This window comes from Pristis pectinata, chromosome 2, assembly GCF_009764475.1.
Source record: "Pristis pectinata isolate sPriPec2 chromosome 2, sPriPec2.1.pri, whole genome shotgun sequence".
Classification (NCBI taxonomy): domain Eukaryota; kingdom Metazoa; phylum Chordata; class Chondrichthyes; order Rhinopristiformes; family Pristidae; genus Pristis; species Pristis pectinata.
In genome coordinates, this window is record NC_067406.1 from 63977940 (window position 1) to 64005882 (window position 27943).

At 38.4% G+C, this 27943-nt stretch overlaps 1 protein-coding gene across 1 annotated transcript; it reads right to left on the bottom strand.

The window, feature by feature from the left end:
• Positions 1–1251: 1251 nt before the first annotated feature.
• Positions 1252–27148, bottom strand: LOC127583703 (magnesium transporter NIPA2-like). Its single transcript, XM_052039968.1, has 6 exons — positions 26927–27148; positions 20583–20852; positions 12673–12729; positions 9172–9262; positions 6121–6281; positions 1252–2719 (listed from the first exon to the last, which is right to left on the bottom strand). Exons 1-6 carry the CDS (start codon positions 26955–26957, stop codon positions 2067–2069), a joined length of 1263 nt encoding a protein of 420 aa, XP_051895928.1. The 5' UTR covers positions 26958–27148; the 3' UTR covers positions 1252–2066.
• Positions 27149–27943: the final 795 nt, after the last annotated feature.

Sequence of the window (27943 nt, forward strand, 5' to 3'; positions counted from 1 at the left end):
TGGTTACCACTGTAGTAAAGGTGGTTAGTCCAGTAAACATTACCTCCAATTATAAATCAGAGTAGTTATTAAAATAATAAACTATGAATGTGGAGTTGATTAAAATATCAAACACAAAATTACATGTAGATAAGATTGTCTGGTTGTCAGGCTCTGACTATTCTAAGAATGCTCCAAAGTACTAACTAATACCACAAAGCCCTGGGAATGTGGACTTCAGGAAGGGGAAGTCAGGAAAACACACACCAGTATTCATTGAGGGGGTCAGCGATCGAAAGGGTGAGCAGCTTCAAGTTTCTGGGCGTCAACATCTCAGAGGATCTATCCCGGTCCCAACACATTGATGCAATCATGAAGAAGGCATGCTAACTGCTTTACATTGTTAGGAGTTTGAAGTTTGGTATGTCACCAAAGACTCTTGCAAATTTGTATAGACGTAAGATGGAGAGCTTTCTGACTGATTGCATCACAGCCTAGTATGGAATTTCCAATGCACAGGATCACAAGAGACTGCAGAGGGTTATAGACTCAGCCAGCTCCATCACAGACACAACCCTCCCACCATCAAGGACATCTTCAAGGGGTGGTGCCCAAGAAGGCAGCATCCATCATTAAGGACCCTCACCATCCAGGACATGCCCTCTTCTCATTACTACCATCGGGGAAGTGGTACTGGAGCCTGAAGACCCACACTCAACTATTTAGGAACAGCTTCTTCCCTTTCGCTATCGGATTTCTGAGCGGTCCACAAACACTACTTCATTAATCCTTTTTTTGAACTATTTATTTATTTTGCAATTTATAATAATTTATATCTTTGCACCATACTGCTGCTGCAAAACAACAAATTTCACGACATTCAAGTCAGTGATAGTAAACCTGATTCTGAAATACCAGCAACCAGGTGACAACGTGACTTGGAACATCCTGAAATTAAAGACTAGTTTACACACTTAAACTATTCTACATTCTTGCCTTGTAATATCTAGCTGCACAGTTAAATAAGGCCACAGTTTATAACCATCAATATTTTCTTCACACCACAAGTTTGTTTATAACACAGCAAGTTCTTAGGCTGAATGCTTATCCTGTTGTTCATATATGGAAACAATCAAGTCCTCTTTCACTCATAGTTGGCCAACTGATAAGTCACCAGAATGTTGAAAGCAGCTAACATTTAAAATTGTAAAACATTTTAATATTACTAAATAAACCATAATTATCAAAAATTAGGAAAATTGCAGATCAGATAGTTGTTTCTCAAATATAGGTCAACCTTTATTTGTAAAAAATAAAGCAAATTTGTGCAGTTATATTGAAATACATTCACTCTCAATGGTAAATATTCGCTAAGGAGTGAGGGCTAGCTCTGCAAATTTTTATTACTTACAACTTTGCCAAATTACACAAATCATCTGTATCTTATCTTAAAAGTGTTAGAATTTTTTTTAAAAATTATATACTTAAGATTTACATCCCAGATCTTAAATTTTTCTCTTGGTACGAAGCAGCCATTTCAATTATACACAGTATCAAATGCCATTATTTGAAGAATGAATCTCTATTGCAAATATCCATTCTCCCACCATGATCCCTGAAACAAATGCCTCACATTGAAATTGCAGTGTACTTCTTACAAGTCAAAGCTGTTCAGTTAAAATTAACTGTGCATGGAAATTCATCTCTAATTTGGTGGCAATAAATGTGTTAGTTAATAGCTTCTGCGATGTTCTTAGGCTGAAATTCATTCCTCAATGGAATGAATTGTGAGGTGGAGTAAAAAGTGCTGAGGTAATCATATAGCATACTTAACGTCACTGACTAAAGATGAATTGCCAGGCACTGATCATTAGTCACCTTTTTCCTTATTTACATTACTTAATTCAGAACACTGGATAATCCAACAAGTGCAAAATTAAATCTAGAAACAAACTGTATAAATTATGTAAACACAATGCAAATCAAAATCTGTACATATTTATAGTAGTCCATGATCTTGCAATTCAGATTGCACAGAAGATCACAAAATAATGAAGATAATTTCTTAGAAATTTCCATTTTCCTAATTATCTACTTAAATTAGAACTTTCTTGTAAACCAACATTTCTACTATTAAAGAATATATTTACTTCATCTTCATAGCTGGCAGATGGGCTGTCCATATTCTCCAATAACGTACGATGGTCATCATGTTGAAGTGCATTTGTTTCTTCTTTTTCAGTTTTCTTGGTGAGAGATGATAACTGTTCCCAAGTGAACTGAATATCCTTAAAAGCATGAAGTAAAAAGATGCCCAAAATTATGGTACAGAATCCACTGATAATTCCAATGACATCCTTGATATCCACATTGTTCCATTCTTTGAAGAGGATAACAGAGCACGTTATGACGATGGTAGTGAAGAATACATAGTAAATTGGTGTCACTATAGAGGTGTTGAAGGTATCAAGAGCTTTATTTAAATAGTTGATTTGAATGCTAATGGAAGTGATCAAAGTCAGAAGCAGAATCCAGCTCAATGGTTTGCTGATTACTGGTTTGTTTTCAAACAGCTCTTTTATAACAATGCCTAGCCCCTTCACAGAAGATACAGAAAAGGCACCAATCAGTGAGCAAATGAAGATGTAGACAAGAATATTTGTTGGTCCCACTTTGGGGGCAATAAAGAAAATCAGCACCACAGACACTATGATTATTATGATGGCAAATACGATGAATCCTGAAAGAAAAGCAAAATACAAATGATAAACATTTATGAACAAATAAATTTGCACTGATTTGTCTTAGAAAGTTAATGTGCCTTGGATTAACTGTCATTGGTCACATATTTAGCTCAAACTGGCTAATATCCATTTTCAGGTGTGCAGCAGTGGGAGTCCCATGTGATCATATGTTTTATATTTTATGTTATGTGCACTCCTGCCACTACCAATTCTTTGTAAAAGGTCAAATGTGAATTGTTATGTAGCTTTATTTAACAGGAAACCCGTAAAAGGTGCAGAATAACAGCTGCAATTAAATCTCAGTTTGATTTAGCTCTCATTTTGAGAATGAGGAATTAATAATGATAAGAAACACACTATCACCATTGGTAAAATCCTCTCAATTACAGCTCGATTCTAGCTAGCAGTGGGCTTGAGATGGATCTTGTTCCTCTCACTTCCTTCCCCAGAATTTGCTGACTGATTAGTTGCTTGTGTCCCAGATACAAATTCCTCCAGCTGCATTTGGTAATCTACCTTTATGGCCATCAATAATTAGTTCCTCCAGCTTCTTGGAATGCAGAATTTACCAACAATTCCTCTGTCCTCAAAGATTATAGACAACCAATTTTGACAAGGTTAGGACAAGTCAACTGACTTTGTCTCAATTTGAAGCACACAACAAGATACATCATTCTAGATTCTGGCTCATTATCTTTTACACAGTTCTAAATTAGTAATTTTATATTTCTAATGAAAATTGCTTCTCCCCTCCTAGAGATTCAGAACTAAGATTTTATGCTAAAAGTATAGAAGAAATACTACACAAACAATATAACACAAAATGTTGGAAACACTCAGCAGATCAGGCAGCATCCATAGAGAGAGAAACAGAGTTAATGGTTTGATCAATAGCCTTTCACTGGCACCAAGAAAAGTTAAATATCATAAGCTTTAAAATGCAGAGATAAGGGAAGGGGGTGGGAGAGGACAAAGGGGGCATCTGTGATAGGATGGAAGCTCAGAGAGACCGAATGACACAAGTGCTGGTGGTGCCGGCTGAGAGGTCCGTGAAGACTTATTAATTGCAGCTGGTCTACGTGAATGAAGATGGAAAAGACAGAGAGAGACAAAAAAAATGCTGGAACAGAGAAATAAAAAACATTGTATTTGCTGGAAATCTAGAATAACAGAACACTAGAAACACCCATCATATTGGGCAGCATCTGCGGAGAGAGAAAAACTTTGTTAATGTTACAGGTTGCTGACTAGTACTGCCATGCAAACTGGAGAGGCTGGTTTTTGAATTCAATGTTGAGACTTGAGGGTTGTTACTGTGCCTGACTAAAAGATGAAATGCTGAACAGTAAGAGGCCAAAGATCCGTCAGAGCAGGACTAGGGTGGAGAATTAAAGTAAGAGTCAACTGGCAGCTCAGGGACTGAATGGAGGTGTTCTGCAAAGTGGTGAAATCTGTTGTTATGTTTTGCTAATATGGAAGAGATCATATTGTGAACGCTGGATGCAGTATACTAAATTAGTAGTTCAAGCTGCTTTACCTGAAAGCTTTGTTTGAAAAAGTGTAGGGTACAGTTACATGAACCCACGAGTCCAAGCTGTGCCAATCTACTGCAGAAAATGTGAAGCTCTGTATTTCGGTACTACTGAGGACCCCTGCAGCTCCTCCTTATCCAGTACACCACAAAATGTATTGGCACTGTTTTTTGCTCTCATACAGAATTCAAAAGCTTCATCACATTTACTATCAATTTTCTCCTTTTTTCCACCTGTACATGGTCTGACTCTCCCCCTCCTTTTCTTGATTTTTTTTCATCCCCACCTCAGGGAATAGGTTAGTGATCAATATCTATTACGAGCCCAGATTCCCACAGGTATCTTGACTACACCTATTCCCATCCTGCCTCATGCAAGGACTACAATCCATTCTGTCAGCTTTGTTACATCCATCCTCATGACAACATCTCCCACATCTATGCTGCCAAGATGTCTTCCTTTTTCCCTATCATGGTTTCTCTTCCATAATTGTTGATATGGCTCTCAACATCACCTGTTCCAATTCTCATACATCTGCACCTACCCTTTCTCCTCCCACCCAGAGCAAAGACTGAGTTCCCTTGGTCCTCATCTTCTAATCCACTAGCCTCCATATTCAACAGATCTTCTAATTCCTGCCACCTCCACTGTAATTCCATCACCAGACAGATCATCCCCTGCCTACATCTTTGGCATTCTGAAGGGAATGTTCCTTCCACAACTCCTGGTTCACTCTTCCATCTCCACTGACACCTGCTGCCCTGCCTGTGTTACCTTCTCAAGCAACTGCAGGAGATTTCCATTTACGTCTTCCCTTCCAACCCATCCAGGGATCTTCATCCAGGTGAAGCAGCAATTCACTTGTGCTTCTTCCAATATAAGTGTTTTGCATTTGGTGCTCACTATGTGATCTCTTCTTCATTGGAGAAAACAAATGCAGACTGGGCTACTGCCTTGCAGGACACCTCCATTCATTCTGCAATTGTAACTCTGAGCTTCCAGCTGCTGGTCTCTGTAATGCTCCATTCCACTCCCACCATGACTTCACCGATTTTAGCCTCTTATACTGTTCTAACAATGACCAACACAAACTTGAAGAACAGCACCTCATCTTCCAATCAAGCACGTTACAAGTCTCAGGACTCAAAGGATTCAATAGTTTCAGACAAGCGGCCTTTGTTTCAGAACCGAAGAGTCTGAAATGAAAGGTCATAATCTTGTAATGTTCACGTTCCACAGAGGCTGCCTGAGCTGCTGGCTATTTTCAGTAATCCATTTCATTTCAGATTTCCAACAACTGCAGTGTTTTGTACCTCATAGTTCTAGCATTATTTTGTGCTTCTCTTTCATCTCTTATACACATATCCGTACAGGTTGGCTGTTATTAACAAGTTTCCCTCAGCCAGCACCACCAACTCTTATATCATCCAGTTTCTTTTGGAATCCATCCTATCACAGATATTTCCTTCATTCTCTTCACCACTGCTCTTTCCCTGCAACTTATAATACATTTGATTTCTAACTTTTCCTAGTTCTGACGTCACTGACTTGAAATACTAATTTGGTTCCTCTCTCCGCAGATGTTACCTGACCTGTTAAGTATTTCCTGCATTTACCCATTTTTATTTCTGCTAATTCAAGAGCTCTTTTACAACCAATAGTTCACTTGCTTCTATTATAATCAGGGGCAAAATTAAACAACAACAAAAAAAATCACATTAAAAGAAACCATTAGACTGAACCAGATTTTTGCAGGATCCACTACAAAGAAAAAAGCTTGAAGTGTCTAAAAATCAGTCATCATTCCAGATTTTTCTAAATTGTTAGTGTGCAAAAATATTTTGTTAAAATAAAACTGAATATACCTGTGTCTTTTAGCTTTTCTTGCATTTCATCCAAGGAGTGGACGCCTTCCTCTTCTGGAGCATGGATCACTATTATAGTCGATCCTACAATGCAGAGGATGCACCCTAACTTACCATGGATATTCAATCGTTCATGCAAGGCGTAAGATGAAAGAATGGCACTGTTTGGGAAATAAAACATAGAAGGATGCTGCGGTGATGAGTGTACAAACATAGGAAGATTTGTTTTATATGTATAATGTGTTTTTAATCAATATTTGCCCTGGACAATTGAGGTGTTTCTATTCTGGCATTAATAGATTGATCCTGAGAGTATATATTCTTAATGTGCTCCATTACCATGTTTCAGCCGTTCAATTGTAACATTCCCATGCAATTCATGCAAATTTCTTGCCAATTTCCTATCAATGCTTCTGCCTGGGAGGTTTTTTATATATATATATATATATGTATATATGTAAAAAAAAACTTTGGATTTCCCCATCTATAATAAATAGATGATTCACCCAACTTTGAAGTACTTTCTTTTTCAATATGTTTCATCCCTAGATGATAATGACAATATGAATCACAGATTGCTCTTTGGAGGGCAACATGCGAGGTTATGGGATACAGGCATTACACTGACAATAGAAGTGTCTGATGGCTTTGGTCATGAATCTTAACTGTACATGAGAGAGATAATGTGCCCACTAACACCCATCCAATCAAGAAACGCTATTGCTTTCCTCTTGCCTTCTCTGAAAGAAAAACCTTGGTCTGAAACATTAAACTGCTGCTCACTGGCTTCTAATCTGGCAGTGGCAGTTGCAGTATGAACCATGTTTGGGCCCCATGGTAAAGTCTTGATGATCCTATAGAAAACAGTCACTCCTTCCAGGAAATCTTGCACCATGTTGTTCTCACTGACACAAGTAGGAGGTCTTGTGTCTGTCCTTCATGTTTGTTGATGACACCAGAGTTAAATGGCATAGCCCTGCCAAAAATACGTTCTTCAGTTTAACAGGCAACTTCTGACACCTGATATCCTTTATCATTAAGCAATGTGTGAATAAAAATGTCCTCACTGTGGCCTACTGCTGTACATTTTAGATACGTAACAAGTGATTTAACATTTTATAACGCTCTAATGCATAGAACACCATGCTCCAATAGTAAACCCACTAAATTACTTTGATACATTTTTAATGAGGCTTGATTTCAGATTTGCTTCTCAGTTTATAATAGCTGCTCCTATTGATAAAATTAATCTGTTCCCGATTTTATGGGAGTTGGCAGACCTGTGTTTTGTCTAAAACATGCAAAATAAAAATCTTTCTGTGCACACTGCTATTAGATCTATGGGTTTAAGATCCTTAAAGGGCATTACAACAAAATTAATCCTGCAAACAAAAACAAGGCCAACTACGTGGTAGTGCTGAGCCGAGAGAAAACACATGCTCTCACCCATAAAACCACACTTGATGGCTGAGATGTTGTGTTTACTCTTTACTTAGCAGTGCCACCAAGTTGACCTTATTTTTGTTTGTAGGATTACTTGTGTTGTAATGCCCTTTAGGGATTTTAAACCCATAGATCAAGTAGCAGCGTACACAGAAAGATATATTTGACATAATCTCGACAAAAACAGGGTTGTCAACTCCCATAAGATATTGAATAGATTAATATTATCAATATCAGCAGCTATTGAAAACTTTGAAGCAAATCTGAAATCAAATTACATTTAAAAAGTCTCAAATTAAGTTATGTTTAATACTGTAGAATAGGATTCTATGAATTAAGACATTATAAAGTATTATAAAACCCATAACTTGCACCTGCTTTTGAGTTGAATAGGGAAGCAGATGTTGCATGTTTTAAGAATCTCTTTTGCATTTATCTCTGTCTTATAAATATGAAAGGTTTCTAGAGCTATGACTGCTTTGGGCTAGCACCCACTCATCCAAGTTACAGAATGACTCAGAGACCTTGTTGTTTCCTTAGATCTCACTCAATCTGGGGCCCTGCCACTCGAGTCTAGCTGCCCAAAAATATACTGGCAGTGCCTGGATTGCTGCCGCAGGAGGTCTCCCACCAATGTCAAGGCAAGAAGATTCTTCGTTCTCAGCAGCTTTGTGAGGGACCAGTGGAGGGTCGTCAGTTATCACTGCATTGATAATTCTGCCCATTCAACCACTTTCAGCATGAGAGGGAAATGCTGGTAGTTATGGTAGTGACTCAACTTGGCAGATTGGATGATCTGGATTTCATTTCAGCTCCTTTGTGAAGGGAAGGACAACCATTTGGTGAGACCTTGTGGAAGGTTGTCACCATGCAGGAAGAGTCATATTTTATTTGTACCTCCACATCTCCAAAGAAACCCAATAATTTCTAGAGCATCCTCCATTAGACCCTCTAAGAATCACTAGTCTGATTATGTTGGTTTCTACTGATTAAGACCTGTAAGAGTATGACATTATTTAAAAAGTCCCCACTTTAAATTCTTTGATTGGCAAGAGATTAAGCGTTCTGTAAACAAGATATGTTGAGCAGGGCAAGAAACACATCAGCCATGATTTAACTGAATGGAAACAATTCAAAGGATTGGATGCCTTACTCCTTTTCTTATGTTCCTACATCATGAGCCCCTTGAGACTGGCTGCTTACTTCCCTGCCCAAAAATTAACCACACATCAGATGCTGGCAGAGCCAGGACAACGATTAGATTGGTCCCACCTTTACTTGAAAACTGGCTGTAGAAATTAAATGTGCTCTGCATCAATGACCATAACAGAATGTGCTGATTATTTTGTCTACCTTGCAGCTTGTTAAAACTACAAGCACTGCTTCTGAAGGTGCTACTTTGTGCCAGGGCATGGTTGCTCGGGTATTATCCACTGCTGGCATCTTGCCAAAATGGCTACTTTCCTCCAAGTTGAGACCTCCAAGTGTTGGCATGCTTTTCAAAAATAAGCAAATCCAATTTTGGCCTAATATACACCTACAGTATATGGTATTGTTTTGTTTTTAAAAGTAACCCTCTATTTTAATTTCTAAATTAATATATCATACCTTATTAGCACACTTAGTGCACCTAATGGGGTAACCACAGTGGCAGGTGCAAACACATAGGCAGCAAAGTTTGCAGCTTCTCCAGCACCCACTGCAAAATAAAGCAAGAGTGAGCTTAGAAAGTGAGATAGTAAGAGTAAGCTTAGAAAGGTGCAAGGAAGTATCCACCCCAGTTTTCAAAAACTTTCAGAATTCATTTTTCTATTGTGTCAGAATCACTTTCCATTTTATAACCTGCCCATAAAATGCAGACAATAAAATCGGCAAAAAACACGATTCCCTAAAGTTGCACTTATGCTGGAAATTAAAATACTCTGTTGGACAGAACATACAATTAGTTAGCCAAACATATCACAAAGCTTGTGGAAAAGACCAATGCAGAATGATTTTTTTTCGTGTCTTTACTGCTATAGACATGTTCAAAATCCTGAACAATCCTGATAGAGTAAATGAGGAGAAACCGTTTCTAATGGCAGAAGACCAGGAACCAGACATTACAATTTTAGAGATATTTGGCAAGAAGCCAGAAGACAAGAACATTTTACTTAGGCAGTAAATTACGATCAGGAATGCCTTGCCTTTTTAAGGTGGTGGAAGCAGATTCAAGGTTAACTTTCAAAAGAGAACTTGATAAACACAAAGAGAAAAAAAAGCAGGGTTTATAGTGAAACAACAAGGAAGTGGGATTTACTGAATAGCTTCACCAAGAAATGAGCAGAAACACAATGGATTAAAAGTCATTCTTTTGTCTTACATCAGTATTAAATTCTAAGCTAATTTATTCTTGAAGCAATTTTTGAATACATACCTTGAAGATCCAATACTTGACTTAAATACTATTTCCATCAAAGGTTCAAGGATTTTCTAATTGAGGCCCATTTCCTGAAAAGCTTTAAATATCCCATTACAGCATATAGAAACCTTATAACCCAAGGACATCCATGCCCAAAATTTGGTAAATTCCGTACGCCTCACCTCAATATAGAAACTTTCAGGATTATAGCAGTAGCCAACTTACTGCCAGACAGCAAACATTACAATCAACATAATTCAATTTTCTGTTACTCCTCACTTAAGAAATCACCTGTTTATAGGCACTCCCAAGTTTGGTGCACCACAGAGAATGGAATGGGGGTGGGGGGCAGGGTTTAGGAACCATAGAATAGCTGGAACAAAATATTTGCTCATCTTCAGGGTAACTGCTTTGAATTGAACTAGACACTAGTATTAATGCCATTAACAGTTAATTCTGCTAAAATAATCAGGTTCTTAAAATTAAATTCCAGACCCATTAAAGATTATGTGATGCACGTGGCCTTTGGTTGTCTTGGCACACTGAAATACATTGAGGAGAGAAGGACTTGGGGCACCAGTTGATCCCTTTACTATCCTATCATAGCCATGCTAACCAATACCAATGTAACAATCAAGGCTTTAGCTATGGCTAAGATGGTGGCTTAGTTATACTTCCAGAGAAAGAGGAAGATGATCTTTATTTTTGTTTTAAGTTAATTTTTGGAATGCATATGTCATCATAAAATCAGCTTTAATCAGCCAACTTTAAAAGGTGGTGTTGAACTACAAAGAAATGAGAAAAAGGGGAATAGAATTGCTCTGTTGGGAACCAGCACAGACCTGATAGGCTTTAATGGCCTCCTTTTGTGTTGCAAGTCAAAGCTAATTGAAAAATGGAAACCTCAATACCCAAATCCAAAGCAAAATACTGCAGGATGCTGAAGATCCAAAATAAAAAAAAAAGAAACTGCTGCAAATATTCATTGGATGCTGTCCTGAGTATTTCCAGCATTTTCCATTTTTATTTTAGAGTCAACACCAAGATAGATGATTCTCTATTTGCTCGTGAAGCATCCTTTGTGCCTAGACCCTAACAACCCTAGTCTGAGCAAGCAGCACTCTTTACTTGAGCTTCTGTTAGCAAGTTCTGCTGCTGGTTCTGAAAGGCTTGAATTAATACCATCACCCTTCTGGAAAAAATGCTCAAAGTTGAGAGTGGCAGTTGTAATTCACAAATAAAACACCAGATAGAGTTATAACATTCTGCAAAACATCAGAAGCAATAGTCTTTTCCTTTGAAATGGGCACCTTAGTCTTGTACTTATTGAGAGGTAATGACAGAGTGCAAAAGAAATCATGGTCTGTTTTCGTAGATTGCTCTGGTGAAAGATCCCCAATGAGTGGATTCACTTGACATGATGATAGGGTGACCGCATGATTTTATTGGGAATATAGACAAACTATTTCCATTATTGGAAAAAATCCAGAATAAGGGGAATAACTAGAGCCAAACCCTTTGCTGGGGATGTCAGAATGCTCTTCTTCAAACAAAGGCCAGTGGCAACGTGGAACATTCTGTTCCAAGATGCTATTGAGGTTACAACACCTGAGTATTTCAAAACATGTGTGAAGTTGTTTTAGGCAACAGTACTAAGGGTTAGGGAATCAAACCAGGTAGGAAGAGTTGAGTTACAAGTCTAACTAAATGGCAGAACAGGTCTAAGGCTTGAAAGGCCTATTCCTGTTTCTAGTGTATCATTCTGCAACAGATGGAGCGACTTGGAGAGAAAGTGGGTTCATGATCCTTGGACTTTGTACAGAATTCAAAACCATCAGATTATTGGGATAGATGTACAAGAACAGATTTTCTGAACACACATTCCCTTTGCAGAGTCTTCAAAGGAAGTGCGCACAGGGGGGAGAGATTCGACGAAAGCCTACAAAATCTCAACATACATACACCAGTAGCACATGTCAAGAGTGTACATCTGTAAAAATTGAAATCACAGTAAAAGAATATATGTCACATATACTTTAATTAGATGGCACTATACTTTGTATAAAGTATTATTATGTTTAAATTTTGGGTCTCAGTATTCCTTCCTTAACAGTATTTGTCACCTTCCATTGATGTGTTCCCTTCAGAGTGTTATAATTGGTCAGTGGTTACAGTCATTAAAAGCCACATTAAATGTTGTTTGCAACTGACCCTATAAGCAAACCATCCATGCCAATTCACTTTTATAAATATTATTTTTCGCCAAGGAATGGAGGAGGTTTTTTTTACTAACAAGACACCATTGTGCAAGTGTACAACATAGCTTCGGGATAAAAGGGAGAAAAAAAAACACAGGAGTAGGAAATTGAGAAACAGAAAATACTTGAAAGCATTCTAAGACTGAGGAGGGAGAAATTGATTTTTGGGCACTAGTAGTAACAGGTATGAGGCTAACAGCTGTTGCTGGCCCTCACCTCTCAACATACCATTTGAGAAATCAGCTGTGTAGGATCCCTACACAATTGGCTTAAAATAAAAACCATAAATGCAATCATTTTAATTAACTTTGCCGATTTGAGACAGATCATCTATAGCAACCATGAATAGTAATATTTTGAATAAATACAAACTCAGCTTGAATGGTTTGATTATACTCTAAGTAGGTGTTCATGTTAAATACAATGTACGATATACAAAAAACAACTTACTAGAAAGAAGTCCTCCCCACCATAGCCATTCCTTTAAATAGGCATATCCTCCTTGACCTGCAAAGTTATCACAGAAGAATCAATATTATGAATTGTACGTATTTGCAGCTAGTTCCAGTGCAGATAACAAATGTCAACAGTTTCCACCCCATTCATTGGCAACAATGGGCAAGGATCATTATCTTAAACTTTATTATCCTAGACAGAAAATTACTCAACCTCCCAACCACTCCTCCACCCAAGAAAGTATATAGCTAATAAAAGCACATTTTCCCCCCACAACAGACCCTTAGTCATAATTCCAAACTTTTAAAAACACCCTACCAATATCTGAAAATTTTCAGTAAAGATTTCTAGTAACTTTAAGGAACAAATCTCACAATTGTTTTTTTTTGCTATTTAAGGAATTAATTGCCACTTCAAAATGTGTCAATGTTTTTAAACTTCATAAAATTAATATTAATACAATTTCTACAAACTGAACTTAATGTGCCAGGAAGTGCTAAGTGTATTATTTATACAACAGGATCCATCAACTCCATTTATGATAGGTAATTGAATTACAATTCCAGTGACAATGGTAAAGAGTCAGCTGAGCAGCCAAAATTATACTGAGTGAAATTTGGATCAGAGAAACTTACCAACTAATCCAGTAACAGTAAAGGTTAACTTCAAACAGAATGGACATGATCTTTGGCAAATTTTCACAGCAATATTTTTCTTTGAAATTAATAGAGACTCTTATTGTTTACGGATTAAAAATACAAAAAGCAGCTTTGTGCCATGTACTACCCACAGAAAGTGAAAAAGTATGAAGTCAGATTCCTAATTTTGTAGAAAATAAACTTCTTCTGAACTTGGCTATGTGCATCATGGTAACCTTAAAATCAATCCAACAAAATAGCTCCTGGTGCTGATAAATATCATCCCTTTTCAGATCCCTCAAGATGTTGTGAGGCACAAAAGATTGACTGTACCTTCAGTGGTCTGCACCTTGCAATCCATCGTGACGGCAGTGACTCTTCCCCACTTCCCACCCTTCCCCCTCCCAACCCCCACAATTATTTCAAGGAAGCTTACTGGTCCCACTTCCTTCATCTTTTACAAGTTCAAAAGAGACAATGAATTGTATAAAGCCTTGACTGAAAATGCAATCCAAAACAAGGAACTCATTTAAGACCCATCAGCAAGACTCCTTGGGCTTCACCAACTTTGAAAGATATGAGTGGGCCTCAGTAGGATGGGGAACAGGACATGGCAACATGGCCATTTAATGCAGTCGTGATACATAAACGTTCTTCTGACTGTGAATGTAGTAACCCAGATCAAACAATGGATCACTTTATCACACCTTGCCCCTGATACAAATTTAGTGGAGATAACCTTGAAATAGTCCCCCTCTGTTACGCCCATATAGTAGTTTATAAATCTCATAATTTTTAAATATTGCTCCAGCCATAGGTAATCAGTAACAGCAATTGCAATATCCAAATAATATTAATATGAATTACATAGCTGGACAGCACGCACTTTTTGTAAAGAATGGAGCTTAATAATAATTAGTGTTCTGCTATCAGTGTAGACATTGAAACATTGGCACATATCATGAAAATGAATTTCTAATCTGATGACAGGTGATACTTGCTCTACATTGTAATGCATCACTCAACAAACCATTTGTGAAGCAATGGGACCAACCCCATAACAAGCTTATTTTTGCCATTAGAAAACAGGTACTTCCATAGAGGTTCATCATATCTCTCAAAAACATGTACATTTTTCTCTTCAAAGCAAATAAATGAGAAATCATGAATAGTAAACTAACATCAATCACAACATTGGTTAAGGTGGTGCTGGAGTGAGGTGGAGCGGAAACCATTAGCTAAGGTACCAGGAGAGACTCTTGCATTCAGATAATGCCACAAGATCATTAAATTTGAACTAATAGTACAAGAAAATAGGGCTTTGGTTTAATATCTCATCCAGATCAGTTCAGCAATATTACTTTGTAGTATCAGCTGCAAATTACATGTTGAAGCCTTCAACCTTAAAAGACAAAATTGCTATCACCTCAGAGCCAACAATGTGGAAGTCAGGATAGAGGTCAAAAGTGAAATACAGCATATCCCTGCATTATGGCAGTTTGGGTAATCGAAATTTGCCCTCCTAAAATTCGCAAATCACTGCCAAAAAATCTAAGGTGTAGAATAAGAATTCACTCTTACTGAATTTCTAATTAATTAAACAACAACCTTTTCTCTTCTGCTTACAATTACAATCAGAATTCCTTTGCCTATAGACTGTGCACCTATGGGGCCACTGCATTTGAGAGAAAAACTTCCGTAGGAATGCATCTCCACTTATAATATGGGAGTCAATGGGAAAATAAAAGGGTTCATGTTACAGAACTTAGTGAAAAGAACTACTTTCTAGGAATGCAATCCCTTCTTAATGCAGGCATACACTGTACTCAAACCTTGAGTACCTGAACTACGTACAGACATTTGTTATCTATCTGCACAGAAGTTGCATACAAAACAAAAAAAGACATTTCATTTTGAATCCTGGTAAGAATAAAATGGGACCACAGTCACAAAAGCTTTTGGGAATTAAAAAGGGACTTGCACCCATGAAGAGGCAAATGAAATAAGAGCTTCAGTTTTAAACCAATCACCCACAATATTCCCCCAGCCCCTGAATGCATAAAGGAGGATTGGCCAAGGGATTAAAACCTAAATAAGATTCCATTTCTAATCCACTGATCCTAATAATATGGGTGCTGATCTTTCACTGCCCCAAGATCATTGGTTGGCTGATTTCTTCCAGTGAAGCCCCAGGCACAGTCTCAGTCTCCTCAAGCTTGCTCTGTCATTCAGTATGGACATGACTGATCTGACATTCCTCAAATTCACTTTTTAAAATCTTTTTCCTATAACCTTTGATTCCTTCCTGTTTTGTATCTCAGCCTTAAATATACCCAACTACACTGCCCCCAACAGCTCTCTGTGGCAAGGGATTCCAAAGACTTACGACCATCAGGGAATAATTTTCTCCTTATCTCTGTTTTAAATGGGTGCCCCTTTATTCTGAAGTGTGCCCTTTGGTTTAGTGCTGAACTTCTTGGACTCTCCCACGAAAGGAAACATCCTCTTAGCATTTACTTTATCTAGCCCCTTAAGAATCTCATGTTTCAATGAGCTCACCTCTTCTTCTAAACTCCAATAAATAGAGCCCCAATTTATTTAATCTTTCCTCATGGGATAATCCCTTCATACCTGGAATTATCCTAGTGTATCCTTTTTTGAACTTCATTCAATAAAACAATGTCTTCCCTTAGACAGGTGAAACCAAATTGTTTTCAGTACTCCAGATGTGGTCTCACTGGTGTCTTCTACAGTTTTAGTAATATTTCTCTACTCTCACACTCAAGCCACATTGAAATAAGTGACAAAACTCCATTAGCTTTCCCCATTGCCTGTTGCACTTGTGTGCAATTTTTCTCCGTTTAAATAATAGTTAATTTGTTCTTCTTTCTATGATAAGCAGCTTCACATTTCCATGCCTTATACTGCACTTGTCAAATTTTGCCCTCTCAGTACCTTGTTGTAAACTGTTTATATCCTTCTTGCAATCTGCCTTCCCACCTATTTTTGTATCATCTGCATGTTTGGCTATTATACATTCATTTGCTCCTCCAAATCATTAAAATATAAACGGTTGCAGATCCAGTACTGATCCCTGTGATACCCCACTGATCATATTTTGCCCAACTTGGAAGAAACTTCCCTATCCTTATTTGCTGCTTCCTGCATGTTAATCAATCCTCCATACAAGATGGCGCTGGAGCATGGTGACTCATTGCAAGCTGCTCTCTACAGATCTACTCATTACCCTTACTATAATCGTTCTACACTTTTAAATTTAAACTCTATATCACTAACTATTACTAATAATGTTCTTTTACACTTTACTCTCTACTGTCATTGTTTTTACCTGTACTACATCAATGCACTCTGTACTAACCCAATGTAACTGCACTGTGTAATGAATTGACCTGCACGATCGGTTTGTAAGACAAGTTTTTCACTGCACCTTGGTACAAGTGACAATAATAAACCAATACTGCCAACACCAGGAGCTCTCATAATTTAACTTTTTGTGAGGCCGTTGTTAAGTGTCTTCTGGAAGGCCAAATACATCTATTGGTTCCCTCTATCCATTGTGATTGAGATTTGCTCAAAAAACTAATAAATTTGCAGACAATTTCCCCTTCAGGAAGTCAGGTGACTCTGCTTGATTAGAAAACAATTTTCCAAATGCATAACTATTAATTCCTCAAAATTTGATCCTAATATTTTTCTACCAGTGGCTGTTGGGCTCATCAGTCTATTGCTACCCACCTTTTGCCTCCTTTCCTTTTTCAATAAGGTTGTCAAATTGGCAGCCCTACAATCCTCTAGTCCTCTAAATTCTAAGGATTTTTGAAAAATTATCATTAATGCATCAACCACCCTGGTAGCCACTGTTTTTAGGATGCTTGCCCTCCAGGCTAGAGGATTTATCAGCCTTTAGCCCCATTAGCTTGCCTAATACTAATTTTTTGGTGATGATACCCAAATCCTCCCCAACATTATTCAGAATTAAAGAGATGTTCATGGTATATTCTACTGTAAAGTCTGATGCAAAATATCTACGTAACTCTTCAGCCATTTTCTTGTTCCTCATATCCATATCCCAGCCTCAATCTCTAAGTGGCCAGTGTTCACTAAAACCTTACTTCAATTTAAATGCTAAAAATTATTAATTAGGCTCCAGTTTTTTTAAGAACAGATGTTGAGGGGTTTTTGAGGAGAAGATTACAGTAGCTTTTGTAGGGAGGGCGAGGGTAGGATATATTAGTGAAGAATTTCATTGTGTAGTTATAAGTGATTTGGAGTGGCAGCAGGGAGATGAGGAGGAACACTATTTTCCTCAGGGGAAACCATTCATTGAGCAGAACAGATGGTGTATTATGGTGACCAAGTTCAGGAATAAAAGAAATTTCTTGTAAGAGAGAGCATGGAGAGGTCAGGAGAATTCATGGAGACTGTCAATGATGAAGTAAACAAGCCTGGCACTAAATTTATTCCCAGGATGATCTTTGAATGGTAGACTTTGCAAGAAAATAGTGTAGCCCACAGTGATGTTTGATGTAGTGATGTCAGATCTTGCAATAAGTGTTAATTCAGCTGTGCACCAGATAACAAACAAATATGTACTCCTTCAACTAGAAGAACCAGCAACATGGCCTGTACCAGGAATGAGCAGAATAGGAAAGAGTGAAAAGTTTGCTGTTGACAAGGACCTGGTCAATAACCATATCTCCTAGTAAGAAACTGGATGCTTTCAATGAATGCTGCCTACGATAAATACTCCATATTCACTTCAAAAAGCACATCACTGACCCCAAGGTCTATTGATAAATGTGTCTGGCAATTCCCAAAATGGTCAGAGCCAGGAGGCTCTGGTTTATAGACATGTTATTCCAGTGGATGACTCAGCCAATTACACCAGAGCCACACATACCTTCTTTGATTACCTGTCAAGATTCTGGAGCCAATGTCCAGAAAAAAATCATGCTTAATGTAGATGCACAAAATTGATCTCGACCTGAAAACATCATGGTTGTGGCCTACACTCAGCATGGTTTTGAATGCAGATAGAGTCACCTGGCAAAGCGAAGAGCACGTGACAGATAATAATAAGGACAAAAGACGATAGATAAGGGAGAATTCAGGAGGAAAAACAAAAGTGCAGAAGTGTCATGTGGAATTTCACTATGGACAGAGGACAGGGCAGAGGGAGTAAATAAGTGTTTTGCCAGCAGAAGCATAGAAGGAAGTGGAGCTTAAATAGGATAGGTGTATATGTATGATGAGGGATACAAAGAGGTTGGGCATGGTCTTGTCAAAATGTGGAGTCAAGGGAAATACCAAAGGCTCAACAGAGTGCCTGTTAGTGCAGGTACAGCTATTTATATTGGGTGAGAAGTCCAGTGAGGACATAAGGACTTAAAGATCAAAAATTATGAGGAATGAAGAGTCATTCAGTACGAAGGTTAAAGGAAGAATGAAAAATAAATTGTCTGGACTTGAGGCAGCAAATGCAGAAGATCATTAAAAAAGGCGATGCTAAAAGCAGTGGGACAGATAGAGCTACTTGGTAGAGAAAGTGACAGAGATTTAGAAAAAGAGAAATAAAAAGTTGGAAATAACAATAAAGCTGAAGCAATGACAATTGGGGCAGACATTTCACGGGAAGCATCGAGGAAAGTTGCCAGATACTTCACCAATGAGACTATTATCTTGTCTTTGACAAAAACTTATGGAATCATCCACAATGACATCATGGACAGCAAGGGCTTCATTCAAAATCAAGTAAAAATGCAGAGGGATTGTGAATGTTGATGTAAAGGTAGAGGCTCAGGTTTCAGTAATGTGGTCAAGACAGGTATGCACCAAGGAAGATGGGAAGAACTGAGCAAGTACATAGGGTGAAAGGGCGCCTAATCCCATTCCAGACATTACCAAACAATATAATTCAATAATGTTGCAAATATTAAAAGTCACTTTTTAATTCCTGTGTAATCAATTGAAAAACTGTATTTGTGTTTCCTCCTGTAACCTAGCAGAAGTTCATGTAAACTTGCTGAAGATATAAAATGTCTTTTTTTAAAATCCTGTATTGACAATCTATTTACATAATGAACCAGCTGGTTAATTTATTATTCAGAATATACAAATTAGAAGCAGGAGTAGACCCCACCACTCCTCAAGCCTGCACCACTTTTCAACAAGAACATAGCTGATATTCCAATGATGTTCCAATAAAACATTTGAATACAATTTTAACTCCATATTCCTGCCTACCTTCGGAGCTTTTCACCCCCTTGCTTATTAACCTCTGCATTAAAAACATTCAAAGACTCTGCTGCCACCTCCCTTTGAAGAAGCAAGTTCCAAAGATTCACAACCCCCTGAGCAAAATCATCCCATCTTTGTCAGAGATGAGCAACTCCTAATTTTTAAACTGTGACATCTAGTTCTAGGCTCTCCTGCAAGAAAACGTTGTCTCCATATCCTATCTCTGAAGATCACGTCTCAGACATCTCCTCTCACTCTTTTAAACTCCAGCACATACAAGCCTAGCCTGTCCCACCTTTCCACGTAGGACAGTCTAAGTATCAGTCTCGTAAACCTTCTCTGAACTGCATCCAGCATCCAGGGGAAGACTTTTCTTTAAAAAAAGAGGGAGTTTAAAGAGCACATTAAGTTTTTATGTTATGAAGTTAAAAATAAAAGGTCTTGATTACATTATAAAGCTCAAATCAAAGTTTGGGATCACTTTACGCAACAGCATTTTGATGAACTAGACATCTAGAAACATGAAGCTCATTATAATAAATTCATTACAAAACAGGTTAGCTGGCACAGATCGATGGAAGAAGATTTGTTTTGTTCACCATACACTATCATGCCACACTTTACAAAGAGAATAGGCAAGTCTGGTAAATAAAGCTTGCAGGGAACTTCATTTAAGCTGAACAAAGAATTGCATATTCACTTCTGACTGGTAAGCCTTGAACTACAGTGCTGCATTTCTTTATTCTTTTGGTTATAAAAGAAAATTATATGGTCTTCATTAATGAGTCATTTCAAGATTTCTGACATGGAAACAAAGTTTGAATGTAATCCTTATTTCCATGTACCACCGTATTAAGCTCATGCAAATTGTATGTCCAAATTTACTGAAACATGAATTTTGGCTGATCAATTTGTGCAAAGTCAACAATTCAAACAAATTATAAAGCTACCTCATCCTTGAAACTTAAGTTGATTTCAAAGTCTATATAAAAAAAAATGAAAATATACCAGCTCTGGTATTTCCTTTTTCAGCCAATCGCAAGAGACCTTTCTTCTTGAGTATAAAACTGCTTCCAATGAAGAGACTGGAGGCGATTGCTAGGGTCAACCCAATGTACAGGTTGTAATGTGCTTCAGGCCAAGTTACTGCTCCATCGCCTGTCCCATTGAATTCTTCATGTAGTTTTTGGTGGTGGACGTCTTTCATTTTGGTTACATTGATGATCCGACATACAGCCTGTTGAGCAGTAGAAGGGCAAGCTAAAGAAATGAAGGAACCTGTAAGGGAAAACATTTTTATTTTATTTATAGTAGCTGTCTGGAATAAAGGGCTAAAGAAGAAAAATATTGTTTTAAATAAATGACGAGTTAACTTCTCAAGTTGTACTTAAATACCTCACTTTTGATTAAGTAACATCATTATAGGCTATAAAGAGAGGCAAATTTAAAAATGTATTTCAGCCAAATTGGATTTATTTTTAAAACCACATCTCACTCAAAATATTCAGTTTTACAAAACTATTTTTTCATAATTGAAGTACCAAGGACAATGTGAAATGCCAATATAAGAAATGGGAAAGGAGGCATGCAGTCCCTTGAACCTCTTCCACTCCAGACGGCCCCCATGTTATGGCCAATCGGGTAACAGAAATTCGCCCTTAAAGAATAAATACATAAACATTTTTTTTCCATTTTTTATTTCTTGACGCTGACACAGATGAGGTGGCTTATGGAAAATTACCGTACAGACCATTTTCTAGGAACGTAACCACCCCCTCCCCCTGTCGTGCAGGGATCGCCTGTATTCAATGATCTGGTCCTGGCCTTCATTCCACTTTCTTGTCTGTTCCCTTGGATCGTCTATAGACCAGCGATCTGTCTACTTTGGCCTTAAATATCTTCAATGATTCGGCCGATAGGTTACTGAATTCAAAAGATTCATGACCCCCTAGAGAAGAAGTTCCTCTTTACCCCCATCTTAAACGCACCCCCATCCCACAGGGAAAACTTCCACTCAGCATCTATCTTATCAATTCCCCTCTGAATCTTTTACTCTTCAAAATGACCTCACACTTAAAAAAAAGTTCTATCCTTCCTACTAAAGGAAACAACCCCACATAACACCCCATCTGCCAACTTATTGTTCATGCACTTAAACTGTCTATACCCTTTTCCAGACATCTCATGTCCTTCACATGATTTGAAGGAATTGAGGGCTATGGGCAACTGACACAAGAGAGATGAGGCCCAAGGCAGATCATTTATGATCACCATGGATGATAGAGAATTTACTCAATATAGCATGAATGTCAGAGCAACTGTAGCTTAATGGAAAGCCGATAGAAATGCAGGTTGACAACTACAGACTATTCCATTATGAGGCTGGACACATACCAAACAGTTTAGTCAGTTACCCTTAGTAAGGAACAAGATCACTTACAAGACAAATTTTGAAAGTCTTAGCACTTGCACTACCACAAGGGTCAGTGTTTCGAGTTAACCATACTTGCAGTGATTGACATTGGGTTGACTAACAACAATAGGCAAAGCTTGGTTCATAAAATCAGACATCAATTGAGCAGAAGGTTTTACAGCTCAAACTGATGTTCTATCCAGATCATCACACAAACCATCAGATATTGGGAGTGATTTTTCCATACTGCAACATACAGTGAAGACTTTCCAGTAACTGCCAATGACATTTCTGCCACTCACACTGAAAAAATGGACTAGCCTGGATAAGTGTCCAAATAAAACTTTACAGCCATTTTCTTATTGCATGTTTGAATTATCAACTGACCAGGAATGTTTATAATGGGGACATTGAGTAGTTGATCCAAGTATTCTCAAGAAAAAGGCTGCAGACAAACTGCATGCAAAATACACTGGAGTTTCTCAGTGTGAAGGTATTTCTAGAAGTCGTGTGGAAAAGCAAAAACCTGCAAATGCTGGGAAACCAAAACAAAATCAGAAAATATTGGAGATGCTCAGAAGGTCATGTAGCATCTGTTCAGAGAGAAAAACAGTTAATATTGCAGGTGAATGCCCTGTCATCAGAACCAGAAGTTAGAAATCAAGCATGCTTTAAGTTGTAGAGAAGGAGAGTGTGGTGGAGAGAAAAAAATAACAGGAATGTTGAAGATAAGGTGGAAAACAAATGATACAAGTGGTGGTGGTGCTGGCACTGGCTGAGAGAATAATAAAGGTTTGTTAATCATCTTAATAGGACTGTTGGCAACTCCAGATTCAGTGGGCTTATCAGCCTTTAGCTCCATTAGTTCATCATATTTTTGTTTTAAGATCTCTCCTTTTTGCCCCTAGATTTTCTATTATTATTATTGGGACATCTTTAGTGCCTTCTGCTGTGAGGACTGATACAAAATATTTGTTCCGGTTGCTACCTTTCCTTATTTACCCATTATTAAATTGCCATGTCTCAGCCCAAGGGACCAATGTTTACTTTAGAACACTCCCCTATGTACTTGTAAAATCTCTTCCTGCCCATTTTCGTATTCCTTGTGCTTTACTCTCAATCTATCATCTCCACAATTATAATTTTTTTTTAAAGTCATCCTTCACCGATTTTTAAATTGTTCCCAATCTTCAGGTCACCACTAATTCTTGTAATATTGCATGCATTTTCCTTCAATTTGATACAATCGTTAACCTGCTTAGTTACCCACAGACATATCAGGTGCTGAAAAGAGACTGCAGGTGCTGAAATCTGGAGCAAGAAACAATCTGATGGAGGGACTCAGTGGGTTGAGCTACATCTGTGGGAGGAAAGGAATCATCGGTGTTTCAGGTCAAAACCCTGCATCGGCTCTCACTGATAATCAGTCCTCTTGCAGAAAATCTCTATTTCACAATCTTTTTGCTAAGAGTGCGTGTTTTGTGTTGTATGTGTTTTTCTGCTGTTGAAAAGGTACACAAACAGTAAGAAATAGGGGAAAATACTTGCCCACCTAATGCCTTTCATGTCCATTGCCCAATGTTCCAAAGTGCCTTACACCTAACGAAGTGCTTTTGAAGCATAGTGACCAGATAAACAGAGCAGCCAATCTGCACAGCAACCTAACACGACAGTAATGCGCTAAAAACCAGATAATGTTTATAGTAATATTGAGCAAAGAATATATATGGGCCTAAAGCACCAGATGATGTTTAATTAGTGCTGATGTGATCTCTGACGGATAGAGTCTTCAGCTACAGAATGCTATTGACAAATTGGTAAGATGGGCAGAGCAATGGGCAATGGGATTTAATCCTGAAAAAAAAATGCAACGTGATGCATAGCTGGAGGACTAATAAGACTCAGATATACACATTGAGTGCTAGGACCTAGGAAGTATTGAGAAATGGATCTAGGTGTACATGATCAAAGATCCCTGAAGGCAGCAGCAGAGGTAGATAAGGTATTTAAGAAGGCACACAGAATACTTGCTTTCATTACCCAGGGCTTGGAAATATAAAAGGAAGGAGATAGTCACGCAACAATACCAAATGTATTGTGTGCAGTTCCAATCCTCACACTACACAAAGGATTTGATTGCACTAGAGAGGATGCAAAGGAGATTCACCAGGGTGTTGCCTTAGATGGAGTGATTTAACTATGAGGAGAGACTGGAAAGGCTGTCTTGTTTTCTTTGGAGCAAAGGCTAAGGAAGAAGCCGATTGAGGTGCATAATTGAGAGGAACATGTAGGACAGATAGTAAGAAACTTTTCTCCATAGAGGAGGTGTCTATAACCAAAGGTCATAGAGTTAAGATAAGGAGTAGAAGATTTAGAGGTAATTTGAGGACGTATTGTCTCACTCACAGGGTGGTTTAAATCTGAAATGCAATGTTTGATGGGGTGTTGAAGACAGGTTCTCTCACAACATTTAAGTAGAGTCATAGAGCAATACAGCACGGATACAGGCCCTTCGGTCCAATGAGTCTACGCCAAGCATGGTGCACACCCAGCTGGTCCCAATTTCCTGCATTCAGCCCATATCCCTCCAAGCCCTGTCCCTCCATGTACCTATCCAAGTAGTATTCTACTATTCAGATGATCACTTGTAACACCATAACATAGTATGCTACTGGCCAAGTGCTGCAAAATGGGATTGCTGCATTGTTTGTGGAGCAGATCAAGTCTGAATGATATTAAGCTGACACAATAATTCCAGAGTGGGAAGAGATAATCTCAGTTCAAGAATTCTGAACATACAGGATCATAAAACAGCCAAATATAAAGTTTGATTTAACTGGTTCCTGAGGTGTAAATTTAAAGAATTTATGCTGCTTCTGTCCCCCTCTTATGCAGTAAAGTTTAAAATGTTTGGATATAATTTCAGATTTAAAATATGACTTGTATTTCTATTTTACAAAGGCATCAAGCAATACAAGAGTGTGGATTGGAACATCATAAGAATGAAACAGACACATTTAAATGATGTACAGCTATTCAACACTGATGTGCAGAGGGATTGAGGTGATCTTGCACAAGAATAATGGATTATCACGTAGGTACAATAATAATTAAAAACACAAAGGCCTTTATAGCAGCAAGGATAGACTGCAACAGTAAGGGACCATGCCGCAACCACACAGGCTTAGCCGTGACCACACCTGGAACACTACATAATTTTGGCTGCGGTATTAAAATGGAAGGATTTTTTTTAGCTTGGAGGCACTGCAGTGAAGATTCATCAGACTGATTCCTGAGATGAGGGGTTCATCTATGGGAAAAGACAGGGCAGAATGGGCCAATAATCTCTGGTGTTTAAAAGAATGAGATAGATAATTCCAAGGGGTCTTGATGAAGTAGATGTTGAGAGGAGGGATTGGGGAAGGCAGGGAAGTGGTGTGGGGGCAAAAGGTCAGAAGTAGGAGAATAGTCTCATAATAAGCCATTACCATTTAAGACTAAGATAAGGACGTACTACTCAAAAACATCATCAAGTGCCGCAGTAGACTTTGGACTGGAGAAGAAATCAGGCAGCAAAATTGTGGTGAAAGAGGAGATCATCCATGATCCATAACAGTTATACTATGAAATAGAAGACTGCAGATTTTGCTGCTGAGTTTCCTAGATGAGAATTCATAAATAGGGAGGTAGGATGAGTGTGTAAATAGAATTCTGCCAAGAACCTGGATAGTCTCTTCTGGTCTCAGAATAGAAATTACTGTATAAAATGTACACAAATATTGCCTGTAAAGGGAATGGTAGATCTTGTTTTTCCTTGGTTTATACAAACACATTCTCACCTGACAGATTTCTCTCTCAGAATAGAAACCTTGAAAGGAATCTCACAAAAGCTAAAAACACTGCTTGCAGCTGAGTGGTGCAGAAAATGCTCTGTCTTCACCCTTGACACAACTCCTCCATAAAAAGTTATAAACTACTGGGATTGAAATGATTTAGGAATAAAAACATTTACTTGTACTATATTTACTTGTAGTATCTATTGTACAACATAATATTTAATTCTGTAGGTACAATATTGACATCTAGTAAATGCTTCACTATTGGAAAATATGTCAATAGGATTCTGCAAATATTTTTCCCAATCTATAGCCATTACTTATGTCTAATTTACTAGAACATAACTCACTGCCTCAACTATGCTATCCATTTTCAGTCAAAACATTACAAATGAACGTTTTTCCACCTCTTTATCTAAGGTTTAAAATGTTACTATAATTAAAGAAAACTGAAATTAAACTATATTTTAAACACTGAAAAATGGGAAAAAAATGTATGTGATCACAGAACGCTGGACCACAGAGCTGAACCAGTTTGTGTTCTCTGTAAACAGCATAACCACAAGCCAAGGTTGAATAATGTAGATTGTGATGCAAGATTGGTGTCTTACAACATAGTTACACATTTACCTTTGGGGTCGAGTTACATTTCAAAGTCAATGGGGGGTTTAATGTTGGACCTACTGAATAATATTCTGGCGATAAACCATATACATACGGTGATTGGTACTAATCAGGTGAAGATTTTAGCAGCGTAGTCTCAGGATGAAGTTTCCAATTCTATCAACATCTTAAGTGGGTAACAAAACTTAATGAATGGCTTAATTATGCCAGTAAGAGTCAACTGTATAAGGCCCGTATAAAATGAATAAACTCATTGCTGGATTACTATGGGCATTTGGGGGCTCCGCAGACGCAGGGTGGATATTAATGCAGTGTGTAGATCCCCTTGTTGCAGTTTGACGTGTAATATGTTGGTACCTGTATTCTGGTTCAAATCATGAAGTGTTTCCTTAAATGCCCCATGTATTGTTTGTGCAACGGAAATAGAAACAAAAACATAATGCAAACAAAACCGGGCTAGCAGAGCCGAAAGATATTACCTTCAACACAATGTTTGTATCCTGGATCCATTAAAATATTTCCCTGAACATCTAGAAGCGATGTTTCCCCGAGACAAACTCAGCAAGTCTTCAAGGCTAAGATGTTGAATGCACTGAAAGTTTCTCTCCGAAGTCCTTTTCCAGCTCACACCTTAAAACTTCAGCTCGGCGGCTCTTGAACTATAAATCTCCTCCACCCTTCAGCTGAAAATTTCTCATGCAACTCCGCTTCCCAGCGCTGTTTACACTCCCGCCGAAAGCCCCACCCCTTCCCCGTGAGGTGCTCTCCGGGACCCGGGTGTGTCTGGCTGTCACTCAGCGTATCCCACAATCAGGAACCAGCCTGACGCACAGACCACCCCACCCCACCCCCGTTTGCCAGGACGAGCAGTTGACAGGTTGGCCTGAAGCAGTTCCCCGATGCCTTCTGATTTTAGTTGTGAAATTTTGACGCCTTTAGGTTTTCTTTCTGCTTTTTAACGCATTGCACTGGCTTTATAAACTTCACCTCGTTGTTCCCATTGTCATATCAGGAGTGTAGAGGGAAAACAGGGAGTACCTGACACAGAAAGGTGGGAGCCATCAAGGAATTAAAGGGTTTCCCAAATCGTTGACTTTACGTTCACCGTTTCCCCCACATTGATTTACAGGTGCTGCCTGTTTGCACCGAGAAAGATCACAGCAGCCTGAACACAGCCTGATTTGGGTTGGTCCCATTACCCAACAATGCAGTGACACAAGAGATTGGAATCTGGAACAACTCACACAAAATACTGGAGGAACTCAGCAGGTCAGGCAGCATCTATGGAGGGAAATAAACAGTTGACATTTCGGGTCAAGACCCTTCATCAGGACTGGAAAGGAAGAGGGCAGAAGCCAGAATAAAAAGGTGGGGGAAGGGGGAGGAGCACAAGCTGGCAGGTGATAGGTGAGTTCAGGTGAGGGGGGAAGGTAGGTAGGTGGGGGAGGGGGTTTGAAAGGGAATGATGCGAGAAGCTGGGAGGTGATAGGTGGAAG

Bases quoted from the DNA above. Each gene is read 5' to 3' on its own strand.
- LOC127583703 (XM_052039968.1), bottom strand. From the start codon at position 26,957: ATGGATCCAGGATACAAACATTGTGTTGAAG. The intron at 12,730-20,582 runs GTATATTTTCAT...ATAACTTTGCAG, and splicing joins AAAAGGAAATACCAGAGCTG to GTCAAGGAGGATATGCCTAT. The intron at 9,263-12,672 runs GTAAGTTGTTTT...TTTATTTTGCAG, and splicing joins GTGGGGAGGACTTCTTTCTA to TGGGTGCTGGAGAAGCTGCA.